Here is a 16,131-nt window from a genome sequence, read left to right as displayed (position 1 = left end):
TCAGGTTTGGTAATGCACTTTAATTCATTTAAAACATACAATGGAATAGAGCACTTGAAAATACTTGTTTTTCCACAAGATACCAACTGCCAAAAATATTACAAAAATATATTTAGGTTAAAATACAATACCAGGCTGTACAATGGCATTGTTCTCAGTGCCAGATGTCATTATACAGTTCAGTGTAAAAACGATGGCCTGAGAATCGATTTGTGTGGAATCTATTCTACATCTCCCCAATGTGTTCAATCAAATACAGAAAATGAGAAATGTTTGGTAAAAACTGTAGCTGCTTGTTCCAGGTGTTGTTTCTATGGTAACTGTCCTGTTGAGTTAAGACCAGAGCTGCTGTTTGTTCCAGGTGTTGTTTCCATGGTAACTGTCCTGTTGAGTAAAGACCAGAGCTGATGTTTGTTCCAGGTGTTGTTTCCATGGTAACTGTCCTGTTGAGTTAAGACCAGAGCTGCTGTTTGTTCCAGGTGTTGTTTCCATGGTAACTGTCCTGTTTAGTTAAGACCAGAGCTGCTGCTGCTTGCTCCAGATGTTTCTATGGTAACGGTCCTGTTGAGAGCTGTTCCTGACTCAGTGTGTATATTCATGTATATAATATTACATGCATCTGTCTCATCTCACAACTTCAATCATCTGTTCATTTTTCAAATAAGACTAAAGATGTACCTAAGTAGAGTCTGGTAACCATGGTGATAACACCCAGGATGTATAGTAAGATGGTCCGTCCAGAGGGTCTGTCTGCAAGTCCATGAAAAGCACCACAATCTGATCCTGAGTCAGTGCTAAAAGTTTGATGCTGATGTTGACCTGCTACTTTGCCTCCTGCACGTCCTTACTCTTCAAACGCCCCGCTCCTCCACAATAACCTGACCCACAATCAGAAGTTTTATGGTGTTCTATGCTGATGTACCGCAGACCACAGCAGCTGTTCCCAGACCTGTTGTTCCTCCCTGCTCCTCCACCAGCTCATCCATGTTGGTGTATCACAGGGCTGAGCAGCTGTTCCCAGACCTGTTGTTCCTCCCTGCTCCTCCACCACCACCTCATCCATGTTGATGTATCACAGGGCTGAGCAGCTGTTCCCAGACCTGTTGTTCCTCCCTGCTCCTCCACCACCACCTCATCCATGTTGATGTATCACAGGGCTGAGCAGCTGTTCCCAGACCTGTTGTTCCTCCCTGCTCCACCACCACCTCATCCATGTTGGTGTATCACAGGGCTGAGCAGCTGTTCCCAGACCTGTTCCTTCTCCTACTTCTCCACCTCATCTATGCTGATGTAGCACAAGCCTGGGCGGCTGCTCCCAGACCCCCGCCTCCTGCTCCTCCACCACCACCACCTCATCTATGCTGACGTAGCACAAGCCTGGGCGGCTGCTCCCAGACCCCCGCCTCCTGCTCCTCCACCACCACCTCATCTATGCTGACGTAGCACAAGCCTGGGCGGCTGCTCCCAGACCCCCACCTCCTGCTCCTCCACCACCACCTCATCTATGCTGACGTAGCACAAGCCTGGGCGGCTGCTCCCAGACCCCCACCTCCTGCTCCACCACCACCACCTCATCTATGCTGACGTAGCACAAGCCTGGGCGGCTGCTCCCAGACCCCCACCTCCTGCTCCACAGGCAGCAAGGTCCAGCAAGGCCAGCTCCCTGACCTCCTCCAGGAGAGAGTAGAGGTTGGGACATTTACTCTGTCTGAACTCCCTCTCCTCCTCGGACAGTTTAGAGGCCTGGCCCCTCTTCTCCTCTGCCTGCTGAGAGGCCTCCTCTGCCTGCCGAACCACCTCCTGGACCAGCTGGGACCGGCCCCTCGCCCCCTGGGGCTGGGAGGTCTGGACCTGAGTCTCGGGGGCCTGGTGGGGCCTGTTGCTGACCACTTCCAGACGGATTGTGTCTGAGTGACAACGTGATGGTTGTACTGAGATACGCACCTGAGGGGAAGAGGGGGGACGGGGGGGGGGGGGGGTAGAACTAGCATTAGTTCAACTGTTAAGAACTGAAGCCTGAGGAGCAGCTGGTTAGACGAATCAGAGGTGTTAGAGTAGGGCGGGAACAAAATCCTGCAGGAAGATCGCTCTCCAGGAGGAACGTGGGCCCCCTCGGGGCCTGTATTCACAAAGAGTCTAAAGTAATTGTAAAGTAATTGTGTAGAACTCACGGTGATGTGTTGGAACAGGTTGAAGATTGAGGTGCCAGCAGCGGTAGTGGTAGTGATGTGGTCCAGGTATCTCTGTAGAGAACCAGTCTGCCAGTCACATCCTCCATCTTGTCTCTCACTCACCACCTGGCCCTCTCTGTTCTTCAGGTACACTGCCCCCTTCAGGCCATACCTGGGAACACACACAGTTGTCAGTGTGTTTACTCTACTCTTTTTAAATCAACCTATTTATGGATATTTGTTTGATTAATATCTCAACATAAATCCCTGTAGTGATTTCTACTGTATGTTTTTGCTCAGTTCAATGCTAGCCTGGTCTCAGATCTATTTGTGCTGCCTTGTCAACTCCTATGATTTACTGGTTGGCAATGACCATATGAGTTGGTAAGACAGCACCAACTGATCTGGGACCAGTTCCACTGTTATGACCTTACTGTGATGACCTTACTGTGGTATGAAGACCAGCTCTACTGTGATGACCTTACTGTGGTATGGAGACCAGCTCTACTATGATGACCTTACTGTGATGACCTTACTGAGGTATGGAGACCAGCTCTACTGTGATGACCTTACTGTGGTATGGAGACCAGCTCTACTGTGATGACCTTACTGTGGTATGAAGACCAGCTCTACTGTGATGACCTTACTGTGATGACCTTACTGTGATGACCTTACTGTGATGACCTTACTGTGGTATGGGGACCAGCTCTTCTGTGATGACCTTACTGTGGTATGGAGACCAGCTCTACTGTGATGACCTTACTGTGATGACCTTACTGTGGTATGAAGACCAGCTCTACTGTGATGAATTTACTGTGATATGAAGACCAGCTCTACTGTGATGACCTTACTGTGGTATGGAGACCAGCTCTACTGTGATGACCTTACTGTGATGACCTTACTGAGGTATGGAGACCAGCTCTACTGTGATGACCTTACTGTGGTATGGAGACCAGCTCTACTATGATGACCTTACTGTGATGACCTTACTGAGGTATGGAGACCAGCTCTACTGTGATGACCTCTACTGTGATGACCTTACTGAGGTATGGAGACCAGCTCTACTGTGATGACCTTACTGTGATGACCTTACTGTGGTATGGAGACCAGCTCTACTGTGATGACCTTACTGTGGTATGGAGACCAGCTCTACTGTGATGAATTTACTGTGATATGAAGACCAGCTCTACTGTGATGACCTTACTGTGGTATGGAGACCAGCTCTACTGTGATGACCTTACTGTGATAACCTTACTGTGATATGAAGACCAGCTCTACTGTGATGACCTTACTGAGGTATGGAGACCAGCTCTACTGTGATGACCTTACTGTGGTATGGAGACCAGCTCTACTGTGATGACCTTACTGTGGTATGGAGACCAGCTCTACTGTGATGACCTTACTGTGGTATGGAGACCAGCTCTACTATGATGACCTTACTGTGATGACCTTACTGAGGTATGGAGACCAGCTCTACTGTGATGACCTTACTGTGGTATGGAGACCAGCTCTACTGTGATGACCTTACTGTGATGACCTTACTGAGGTATGGAGACCAGCTCTACTGTGATGACCTTACTGTGGTATGGAGACCAGCTCTACTGTGATGACCTTACTGTGATGACCTTACTGAGGTATGGAGACCAGCTCTACTGTGATGACCTTACTGTGGTATGAAGACCAGCTCTACTGTGATGACCTTACTGTGATGACCTTACTGAGGTATGGAGACCAGCTCTACTGTGATGACCTTACTGTGGTATGGGGACCAGCTCTACTGTGATGACCTTACTGTGGTATGAAGACCAGCTCTACTGTGATGACCTTACTGTGATGACCTTACTGAGGTATGGAGACCAGCTCTACTGTGATGAATTTACTGTGATATGAAGACCAGCTCTACTGTGATGACCTTACTGTGGTATGGAGACCAGCTCTACTGTGATGACCTTACTGTGGTATGGAGACCAGCTCTACTATGATGACCTTACTGTGATGACCTTACTGAGGTATGGAGACCAGCTCTACTGTGATGACCTTACTGTGGTATGGAGACCAGCTCTACTGTGATGACCTTACTGTGATGACCTTACTGAGGTATGGAGACCAGCTCTACTGTGATGAATTTACTGTGATATGAAGACCAGCTCTACTGTGATGACCTTACTGTGGTATGGAGACCAGCTCTACTGTGATGACCTTACTGTGATGACCTTACTGTGGTATGGAGACCAGCTCTACTATGATGACCTTACTGTGATGACCTTACTGTGGTATGGAGACCAGCTCTACTGTGATGACCTTACTGTGGTATGAAGACCAGCTCTACTGTGATGACCTTACTGTGATGACCTTACTGAGGTATGGAGACCAGCTCTACTGTGATGAATTTACTGTGATATGAAGACCAGCTCTACTGTGATGACCTTACTGTGGTATGGAGACCAGCTCTACTGTGATGACCTTACTGTGATGACCTTACTGAGGTATGGAGACCAGCTCTACTGTGATGAATTTACTGTGATATGAAGACCAGCTCTACTGTGATGACCTTACTGTGGTATGAAGACCAGCTCTACTGTGATGACCTTACTGTGATGACCTTACTGAGGTATGGAGACCAGCTCTACTGTGATGAATTTACTGTGATATGAAGACCAGCTCTACTGTGATGACCTTACTGTGGTATGGAGACCAGCTCTACTGTGATGACCTTACTGTGATGACCTTACTGTGGTATGGAGACCAGCTCTACTATGATGACCTTACTGTGATGACCTTACTGTGGTATGGAGACCAGCTCTACTGTGATGACCTTACTGTGGTATGAAGACCAGCTCTACTGTGATGACCTTACTGTGGTATGGAGACCAGCTCTACTATGATGACCTTACTGTGATGACCTTACTGTGGTATGGAGACCAGCTCTACTGTGATGACCTTACTGTGGTATGAAGACCAGCTCTACTGTGATGACCTTACTGTGATGACCTTACTGAGGTATGGAGACCAGCTCTACTGTGATGACCTTACTGTGGTACGTCAGGACCTCCAACACCCGAAGCTAAGTAGTAACATTAACATGATGCCTTCTAATTGCAGTCGCTGTACTCGCCTTACGGCGAGGATAGCTGTGCTACAAGCCCGGCTTCAGACGCAATCGTTAGGCAAGGGTAATTTCAGTGTAGGAAAGGATGAAACAGCGTCTGTGCCACCAGCAAGTACAGATAGTAGTATAAATCCCCTGGCACAGTCCCCGCAGCCGGACAACTTTCTCACGGTTTCTGGAAGGAAATGCTGTAGGAACGCTCAACCGGTGTCGCTCATTCAGCCGACAGAAACTTTCAACCGGTTTTCCCCATTAAGTAGCGAGTCGGAGTCAGAGGCCGAGCCTTCTCTGGTCTATACTCCTCCCGTTACGGGGTCTGAGACGCCGAAGCTTCCCACCATTAGCTCTGACAAATTGAAAACTCTAGTCATTGGCGACTCCATTACCCGCAGTATTAGACTTAAAACGAATCATCCAGCGATCATACACTGTTTACCGGGGGCAGGGCTACCGACGTTAAGGCTAATCTGAAGATGGTGCTGGCTAAAGCTAAAACTGGCGAGTGTAGAGAGTATAGAGATATTGTTATCCACGTCGGCACCAACGATGTTAGGATGAAACAGTCAGAGATCACCAAGCGCAACATAGCTTCTGCGTGTAAATCAGCTAGAAAGATGTGTCGGCATCGAGTAATTGTCTCTGGCCCCCTCCCAGTTAGGGGGAGTGATGAGCTCTACAGCAGAGTCTCACAACTCAATCGCTGGTTGAAAACTGTTTTCTGCCCCTCCGAAAAGTTAGAATTTGTAGATAATTGGCCCTCTTTTTGGGACTCACCCACAAACAGGACCAAGCCTGACCTGCTGAGGAGTGACGGACTCCATCCAAGCTGGAGGGGTGCTCTCATCTTATCTACCAACATAGACAGGGCTCTAACTCCTCTAGCTCCACAATGAAATAGGGTGCAGGCCAGGCAGCAGGCTGTTAGCCAGCCTGCCAGCATAGTGGAGTCTGCCACTAGCATAGTCAGTGTAGTCAGCTCAGCTATTACCATTGAGACCGTGTCTGTGCCTCGACCTAGGTTGCGCAAAACTAAACATGGCGGTGTTCGCCTTAGCAATCTCACTAGGATAAAGACCACCTCCATTCCTGTCATTATTGAAAGAGATCATGATACCTCACATCTCAAAATAGGGCTACTTAATGTTAGATCCCTTACTTCAAAGGCAATTCTAGTCAATGAACTAATCACTGATCATAATCTTGATGTGATTGGCCTGACTGAAACATGGCTTAAGCCTGATGAATTTACTGTGTTAAATGAGGCCTCACCTCCTGGCTACACTAGTGACCATATCCCCCGTGCATCCCGCAAAGGCGGAGGTGTTGCTAACATTTACGATAGCAAATTTCAATTTACAAAAAAAAAAAAATGACGTTTTCGTCTTTTGAGCTTCTAGTCATGAAATCTATGCAGCCTACTCAATCACTTTTTATAGCTACTGTTTACAGGCCTCCTGGGTCATATACAGCGTTCCTCACTGAGTTCCCTGAATTCCTATCGGACCTTGTAGTCATAGCAGATAATATTCTAATCTTTGGTGACTTTAATATTCACATGGAAAAGTCCACAGACCCACTCCAAAAGGCTTTCGGAGCCATCATCGACTCAGTGGGTTTTGTCCAACATGTCTCTGGACCCACTCATTGTCACAGTCATACGCTGGACCTAGTTTTGTCCCATGGAATAAATGTTGTGGATCTTAATGTTTTTCCTCATAATCCAGGACTATCGGACCACCATTTTATTACGTTTGCAATTGCAACAAATAATCTGCTCAGACCCCAACCAAGGAACATCAAAAGTCGTGCTATAAATTCACAGACAACACAAAGATTCCTTGATGTCCTTCCAGATTCCCTCTGTCTACCCAATGACACCAGAGGACAAAAATCAGTTAACCACCTAACTGAGGAACTCAATTTAACCTTGCGCAATACCCTAGATGCAGTTGCACCCCTAAAAACTAAAAACATTTCTCATAAGAAACTAGCTCCCTGGTACACAGAAAATACCCGAGCTCTGAAGCAAGCTTCCAGAAAATTGGAACGGAAATGGCGCCACACCAAACTGGAAGTCTTCCGTCTAGCTTGGAAAGACAGTACCGTGCAGTACCGAAGAGCCCTTACTGCTGCTCGATCATCCTATTTTTCTAACTTAATTGAGGACAATAAGAACAATCCAAAATTCCTTTTTGATACGGTCGCAAAGCTAACTAAAAAGCAGCATTCCCCAAGAGAGGATGACTTTCACTTTAGCAGTGATAAATTCATGAACTTCTTTGAGGAAAAAATTATGATTATTAGAAAGCAAATTACAGACTCCTCTTTAAATCTGCGTATTCCTTCAAAGCTCAGTTGTCCTGAGTCTGCACAACTCTGCGTGGACCTAGGATCAAGAGAGACGCTCAAGTGTTTTAGTACTATATCTCTTGACACAATGATGAAAATAATCATGGCCTCTAAACCTTCAAGCTGCTTACTGGACCCTATTCCAACTAAACTACTGAAAGAGCTGCTTCCTGTGCTTGGCCCTCGTATGTTGAACATAATAAACGGCTCTCTATCCACCGGATGTGTACCAAACTCACTAAAAGTGGCAGTAATAAAGCCTCTCTTGAAAAAGCCAAACCTTGACCCAGAAAATATAAAAAACTATCGGCCTATATCGAATCTTCCATTCCTCTCAAAAATCTTAGAAAAGGCTGTTGCTCAGCAACTCACTGCCTTCCTGAAGACAAACAATGTATATGAAATGCTTCAGTCTGGTTTTAGACCCCATCATAGCACTGAGACGGCACTTGTGAAGGTGGTAAATGACATTTTAATGGCATCGGACCGAGGCTCTGCATCTGTCCTCGTGCTCCTAGACCTTAGTGCTGCTTTTGATACCATCGATCACCACATTCTTTTGGAGAGATTGGAAACCCAAATTGGTCTACACGGACAAGTTCTGGCATGGTTTAGATCTTATCTGTCGGAAAGATATCAGTTTGTCTCTGTGGATGGTTTGTCCTCTGACAAATCAACTGTAAATTTCGGTGTTCCTCAAGGTTCCGTTTTAGGACCGCTGTTGTTTTCACTATATATTTTACCTCTTGGGGATGTTATTCGAAAACATAATGTTAACTTTCACTGCTATGCGGATGATACACAGCTGTACATTTCAATGAAACATGGTGAAGCCCCAAAATTGCCCTCGCTAGAAGCATGTGTTTCAGACATAAGGAAGTGGATGGCAGCAAACTTTCTACTTTTAAACTCGGATAAAACAGAGATGCTTGTTCTAGGTCCCAAGAAACAAAGAGATCTTCTGTTGAATCTGACAATTAATCTTAATGGTTGTACAGTCATCTCAAATAAAACTGTGAAGGACCTCGGCGTTACTCTGGACCCTGATCTCTCTTTTGAAGAACATATCAAGACCATTTCAAGGACAGCTTTTTTCCATCTACGTAACATTGCAAAAATCAGAAACTTTCTGTCCAAAAATGATGCAGAAAAATTAATCCATGCTTTTGTCACTTCTAGGTTAGACTACTGCAATGCTCTACTTTCCGGCTACCCGGATAAAGCACTAAATAAACTTCAGTTAGTGCTAAATACGGCTGCTAGAATCCTGACTAGAACCAAAAAATTTGATCATATTACTCCAGTGCTAGCCTCCCTACACTGGCTTCCTGTCAAAGCAAGGGCTGATTTCAAGGTTTTACTGCTAACCTACAAAGCATTGCATGGGCTTGCTCCTACCTATCTCTCTGATTTGGTCCTGCCGTACATACCTACACGTACGCTACGGTCACAAGACGCAGGCCTCCTAATTGTCCCTAGAATTTCTAAGCAAACAGCTGGAGGCAGGGCTTTCTCCTATAGAGCTCCATTTTTATGGAACGGTCTGCCTACCCATGTCAGAGACGCAAACTCGGTCTCAACCTTTAAGTCTTTACTGAAGACTCATCTCTTCAGTGGGTCATATGATTGAGTGTAGTCTGGCCCAGGAGTGGGAAGGTGAACGGAAAGGCTCTGGAGCAACGAACCACCCTTGCTGTCTCTGCCTGGCCGGTTCCCCTCTTTCCACTGGGATTCTCTGCCTCTAACCCTATTACAGGGGCTGAGTCACTGGCTTGCTGGGGCTCTCTCATGCCGTCCCTGGAGGGGGTGCGTCACCTGAGTGGGTTGATTCACTGATGTGGTCATCCTGTCTGGGTTGGCGCCCCCCCTTGGGTTGTGCCGTGGCGGAGATCTTTGCGGGCTATACTCAGCTTTGTCTCAGGATGGTAAGTTGGTGGTTGAAGATATCCCTCCAGTGGTGTGGGGGCTGTGCTTTGGCAAAGTGGGTGGGGTTATATCCTTCCTGTTTGGCCCTGTCCGGGGGTGTCCTCGGGTGGGGCCACAGTGTCTCCTGACCCCTCCTGTCTCAGCCTCCAGTATTTATGCTGCAGTAGTTTATGTGTCGGGGGCTGGGGTCAGTTTGTTATATCTGGAGTACTTCTCCTGTCCAATTCGGTGTCCTGTGTGAATCTAAGTGTGCGTTCTCTAATTCTCTCCTTCTCTCTCTCGGAGGACCTGAGCCCTAGGACCATGCCCCAGGACTACCTGACATGATGACTCCTTGCTGTCCCCAGTCCACCTGGCCGTGCTGCTGCTCCAGTTTCAACTGACCTGAGCCCTAGGACCATGCCCCAGGACTACTTGACATGATGACTCCTTGCTGTCCCCAGTCCACCTGGCCGTGCTGCTGCTCCAGTTTCAACTGTTCTGCCTTATTATTATTCGACCATGCTGGTCATTTATGAACATTTGAACATCTTGGCCATGTTCTGTTATAATCTCTACCCGGCACAGCCAGAAGAGGACTGGCCACCCCACATAGCCTGGTTCCTCTCTAGGTTTCTTCCTAGGTTTCGGCTTTTCTAGGGAGTTTTTCCTAGCCACCGTGCTTCTACACCTGCATTGCTTGCTGTTTGGGGTTTTAGGCTGGGTTTCTGTACAGCACTTTGAGATATCAGCTGATGTACGAAGGGCTATATAAATAAATTTGATTTGATTTGATTTGTATGAAGACCAGCTCTACTATGATGACCTTACTGTGATGACCTTACTGAGGTATGGAGACCAGCTCTACTGTGATGAATTTACTGTGATATGAAGACCAGCTCTACTGTGATGTCCTTACTGTGGTATGGAGACCAGCTCTACTGTGATGACCTTACTGTGATGACCTTACTGTGGTATGGAGACCAGCTCTACTATGATGACCTTACTGTGATGACCTTACTGAGGTATGGAGACCAGCTCTACTGTGATGACCTTACTGTGATGACCTTACTGTGGTATGAAGACCAGCTCTACTGTGATGACCTTACTGTGGTATGGAGACCAGCTCTACTGTGATGACCTTACTGTGGTATGGAGACCAGCTCTACTGTGATGACCTTACTGTGGTATGAAGACCAGCTCTACTGTGATGACCTTACTGTGGTATGAAGACCAGCTCTACTGTGATGACCTTACTGTGGTATGAAGACCAGCTCTACTGTGATGACCTTACTGTGGTATGAAGACCAGCTCTACTGTGATGACCTTACTGTGATGACCTTACTGTGGTATGAAGACCAGCTCTACTGTGATGACCTTACTGTGATGACCTTACTGTGATGACCTTACTGTGGTATGGAGACTAGCTCTACTGTGATGACCTCTACTGTGATGACCTTACTGTGATGACCTTACTGTGATGACCTTACTGTGGTATGGAGACCAGCTCTACTGTGATGACCTTACTGTGGTATGGAGACCAGCTCTACTATGATGACCTTACTGTGATGACCTTACTGTGGTATGAAGACCAGCTCTACTGTGATGACCTTACTGTTATGACCTCTACTGTGATGACCTTACTGTGGTATGAAGACTAGCTCTACTGTGATGACCTCTACTGTGATGACCTTACTGTGGTATGGAGACTAGCTCTACTGTGATGACCTCTACTGTGATGACCTTACTGTGGTATGAAGACCAGCTCTACTGTGATGACCTTACTGAGGTATGAAGACCAGCTCTACTGTGATGACCTTACTGTGGTATGAAGACCAGCATGCCGTTGGCTCTGATGGTGTAGATGACCGCGTCGGCCACACAGCGCTCGTCTGTCTCTGGGTCTTTGTCTCTGAAGTAGAGGCACTGGAATAGCTCTGTGGACACCTTCTGGGCATGCTGTGCTGCCTATGGGGTCAGAGGGTAGAGGTTGGAGTGCAGGGGTCAATGTCAGCAGATAAGCATCCTCACAGGGTATTTTCTACAGTAAAAGACTCCACACACTGTGCTCTATGCTCCCATGTCATTTATTGAAACAACGTTGACCCTTCGGTCTTCATCACCGCCAAGTCGTCCGTTTGGAGATGAATGATATCTTCTCTTATCTCATTGGATCTTTATTTCGTTTTTAATGCTATTGTGGATGTTTGGTATTGCTACGATACTGACCCTGTTCTTGTTGTTGATTTGCTGAGCCACCTCCTCCAACTCTTTGTTACTGGCTAAGGCCTTGGTTGGCCCCGCCCCTTTCTCCATGGCAATGGCTGCGGTGAGCAGGCGGTGGACGATCATGTCGGCATAGCGACGGATGGGAGAGGTGAAGTGGGTGTATCGGTCCAGAGCCAGACCTGAAGGAAGAGACAACAAATCATCTCTGTCCAGATATAACCTGGGCCCTGAGAATAGATCTGTCCAGATATAACCTGGGCCCTGAGAGTAGATCTCTCCAGATATAACCTGGGCCCTGAGAGTAGATCTGTCCAGATATAACCTGGGCCCTGGGAGTAAACCTGTACAGATATAACCTGGGCCCCTGAGAATAGATCTGTCCAGATATAACCTGGGCCCTGAGAGTAGATCTGTCCAGATATAACCTGGGCCCTGAGAGTAGATCTGTCCAGATATAACCTGGGCCCTGAGAGTAGATCTGTCCAGATATAACCTGGGCCCTGAGAGTAGATCTGTCCAGATATAACCTGGGCCCTGAGAGTAGATCTGTCCAGATATAACCTGGGCCCTGAGAGTAAATCTGTCCAGATATAACCTGGGCCCCTGGGCCCTGAGAGTAGATCTGTCCAGATATAACCTGGGCCCTGAGAGTAGATCTGTCCAAAGTGATAGTACTGGTCCTGAGGACATTAGTTACCATAGTGATAGCAATGGTCCTGAGGACATTAGTTACCATAGTGATAGCCGTGGTCCTGAGGACATTAGTTACCATAGTGATAGTACTGTTCGACAGGGCAGGCTCCGGTAGAGAAGTAGAGGGCATTAGACATGGCCATGGTAGCCATCACCCTCAGCAGCCGGTTCACCAGCGGGTCCCGGGGGTCCACGGCCCGGTCCAGGGAGTCAGCCAGGGCCTTGTTTGACCTGGGACAGGGAGTCAAGGTTATGGGTTGAACTTCACTGCTATTTGTCATTTGATCGAGCCTGTACGTTTGAATTAGTTGTTCTTTTGCTTGACTGGTGCGCAGACATGGGATCAAACACATTTGTCAAATACTTGGGAGTTTTCACTTTTGGGAGTATTCCATTCGTTCCATTGCACAAGGCAAAACTACATGAAGTGCAAGTCAATCATTTGACATATTTAATATGAGACATGTCTGGAATGTTCCACGTCTCTGTTCAAAGATGATAATAATTCCATGCATATCGATGCATATCCATATCCATACATATCCATACATATCCATATCGATAGTTCAACGGCTTATAACACAGTTAATAGAAGTGTTATTAACACAGCTTATAACCTGTACCTGGTGTCTATGTATAGTTAAATGGCTGGTTAGTTAGTGACACCATAGTAACAGTATACCTGGTGTCTATGTATCGTTAAATGGCTGGTTAGTTAGTGACACCATAGTAACAGTATACCTGGTGTCTATGTATCGTTAAATGGCTGGTTAGTTAGTGACACCATAGTAACAGTATACCTGGTGTCTATGTATAGTTAAATGGCTGGTTAGTTAGTGACACCATAGTAACAGTATACCTGGTGTCTATGTATAGTTAAATGGCTGGTTAGTTAGTGACACCATACCAACAGTCTACCTGGTGTCTATGTATCGTTAAATGGCTGGTTAGTTAGTGACACCATAGTAACAGTATACCTGGTGTCTATGTATAGTTAAATGGCTGGTTAGTTAGTGACACCATAGTAACAGTATACCTGGTATCTATGGTGAAGCCGCGTGCCCGGGCACTGTCCTGCAGCTGGTTGAAGAACTCCTGGCGTGGGGGCGGGTGGTGGCGCAGCAAGGCCTGCTGGGGGAAACTCTCCTGGATCTTCCGGGCTACCCAGTGATTGGCATAGATCATGCACTCTGCCACCTGGAAACACACCATTCTCCATCTTGTTAGCTAGGATGTGCATTGGCTAGCTCCTTGATAGGAATGACAAGCAGGATTCGTTGGCGAACATGCTATGGTTTCTACTTCTTCAAATAGTCAGTTACAACAGTCAAACATTACAACAACAAACATTACAACATCAAACATTACAACATCAAACCTTACAACAATAAACATTACAACAGTCAAACATGACAACAGTCAAACATTACAACAGTCAAACATGACAACAAACATTACAACAGTCAAACATTACAACAGTCAAACATTACAACAGTCAAACATGACAACAACAAACATGACAACAGTCAAACATGACAACAGTCAAACATGACAACAGTCAGACATTACAAAAACAAACATTACAACAGTCAAACATGACAACAACAAACATGACAACAGTCAAACATGACAACAACAAACATGACAACAGTCAAACATGACAACAGTCAAACATTACAACAGTCAAACGTGACAACATTCAAACAATTTTTTGTCACACAAGAAAACAGTGAACAGAAATATGAATTAAAACGTCTGTTGCTACAAGGTTTTGTTCCCCACCGTCTCATGGACCTCCAGTGGCTGTCTGGGCACCAGGGCTGTGATGTTCCTGTCCTCATCCAGCTGCGCCCTCACCTCTACCCCCTCCAGCTCCAACGCTCCTCCCTTGTCCCTCTGGGCACGCAGCTGTCTGGTGGACAGAAGTATGGTGCATTTATGGAAGTGTTATCTAATCATTGTTAAAGAACGATGAACAGAAACACTCTAGTACCTACCTGGCCACGTGGGTGAGACAGTGATTAACAGAAACCCTCTAGTAACCACCAGGCCACGTGGGTGAGACAGTGATTAACAGAAACACTCTAGTAACCACCAGGCCACGTGGGTGAGACCGTGATTAACAGAAACCCTCTAGTAACCACCTGGCCACGTGGGTGAGACAATGATTAACAGAAACCCTCTAGTAACCACCAGGCCACGTGGGTGAGACAGTGATTAACAGAAACCCTCTAGTAACCACCTGGCCACGTGGGTGAGACAGTGATTAACAGAAACCCTCTAGTACCCAACAGACCACGTGGGTGAGACAATGATTAACAGAAACCCTCTAGTAACCACCAGGCCACGTGGGTGAGACAGTGATTAACAGAAACCCTCTAGTAACCAATAGGCCACGTGGGTGAGACAATGATTAACAGAAACCCTCTAGTAACCACCAGGCCACGTGGGTGAGACAGTGATTAACAGAAACCCTCTAGTAACCACCAGGCCACGTGGGTGAGACAATGATTAAGAGAAACCCTCGGTGAGACAATGATTAAGAGAAACCCTCTAGTACCCAACAGACCACGTGGGTGAGACAGTGATTAACAGAAACCCTCTAGTACCCACCAGGCCACGTGGGTGAGACAGTGATTAATAGAAACCCTCTGTACCTACCTGGCCACGTGGGTGAGGGTCTCCAGGGCCTGGGTGAGCTGGGCCAGCTTGGCATCCCTCTCCCCAGGTGGTAGCCGGGCTATAGAAGAAGAAGATAACTTTATTGACAACACAATGAAGAAATCACTTTGGCTTCACAATAAGATGAATTAAACCAGAACATAAAAACACATCTGTTCTATTCCCTCTATAGTGCACTACTTTAGACAGCCTGGAGAAGGGTAGTGCACTACTTTAGACAGCCTGGAGAAGGGTAGTGCACTACTTTAGACAGCCTGGAGAAGGGTAGTGCACTACTTCAGACAGCCTGGAGAAGGGTAGTGCACTACTTTAGACAGCCTGGAGAAGGGTAGTGCACTACTTTAGACAGCCTGGAGAAGGGTAGTGCACTACTTCAGACAGCCTGGAGAAGGGTAGTGCACTACTTTAGACAGCCTAGAGAAGGGTAGTGCACTACTTTAGACAGCCTAGAGAAGGGTAGTGCACTACTTTAGACAGCCTAGAGAAGGGTAGTGCACTACTTTAGACAGCCTAGAGAAGGGTAGTGCACTACTTTAGACAGCCTAGAGAAGGGTAGTGCACTACTTTAGACAGCCTAGAGCAGGGTAGTCCACCTCTGTCTCCTCTCCAACAGTATTAAACCATGATGGGACCTAGTTCTGGGACCTCTGCCTCCTCTCCAGCAGTATTAAAACATGATGGGACCTAGTTCTGGGACCTCTGTCTCCTCTCCAACAGTATTAAAACATGATGGGACCTAGTTCTGGGACCTCTGTCTCCTCTCCAGCAGTATTAAAACATGATGGGACCTCTGCCTCCTCTCCAACAGTATTAAAACATGATGGGACCTAGTTCTGGGACCTCTGTCTCCTCTCCAACAGTATTATAACATGATGGGACCTCTGTCTCCTCTCCAACAGTATAAAAACATGATGGGACCTAGTTCTGGGACCTCTGTCTCCTCTCCAGCTGTATTAAAACATGATGGGACCTAGTTCTGGGACCTCTGTCTCC

The 16,131-nt window shown here is 46.8% G+C and overlaps 1 protein-coding gene across 2 annotated transcripts in view; it reads right to left on the bottom strand.

Moving 5' to 3' along the window:
* Positions 1-16,131, bottom strand: part of LOC135528669 (DIS3-like exonuclease 1) — a 41,375-nt gene continuing 25,244 nt past the window's right edge. For both annotated transcript variants that reach the window (XM_064957782.1, XM_064957783.1), the window contains exons 13-20: positions 15,118-15,196; positions 14,239-14,368; positions 13,493-13,653; positions 12,533-12,687; positions 11,764-11,942; positions 11,357-11,502; positions 2,172-2,343; positions 1-1,944 (exon numbers count right to left, since the gene is read on the bottom strand). In XM_064957782.1, coding sequence (XP_064813854.1) covers positions 1,576-1,944; positions 2,172-2,343; positions 11,357-11,502; positions 11,764-11,942; positions 12,533-12,687; positions 13,493-13,653; positions 14,239-14,368; positions 15,118-15,196 — 1,391 coding nt within the window. In that variant the 3' untranslated portion in view covers positions 1-1,575. The remainder of the gene's footprint in view (positions 1,945-2,171; positions 2,344-11,356; positions 11,503-11,763; positions 11,943-12,532; positions 12,688-13,492; positions 13,654-14,238; positions 14,369-15,117; positions 15,197-16,131) is intronic.

The sequence above is a fragment of the Oncorhynchus masou genome, unplaced genomic scaffold, assembly GCF_036934945.1.
Source record: "Oncorhynchus masou masou isolate Uvic2021 unplaced genomic scaffold, UVic_Omas_1.1 unplaced_scaffold_1007, whole genome shotgun sequence".
NCBI classification, from domain to species: Eukaryota; Metazoa; Chordata; class Actinopteri; order Salmoniformes; family Salmonidae; genus Oncorhynchus; species Oncorhynchus masou.
This window is presented reverse-complemented; position numbering and strand designations above follow the sequence as displayed.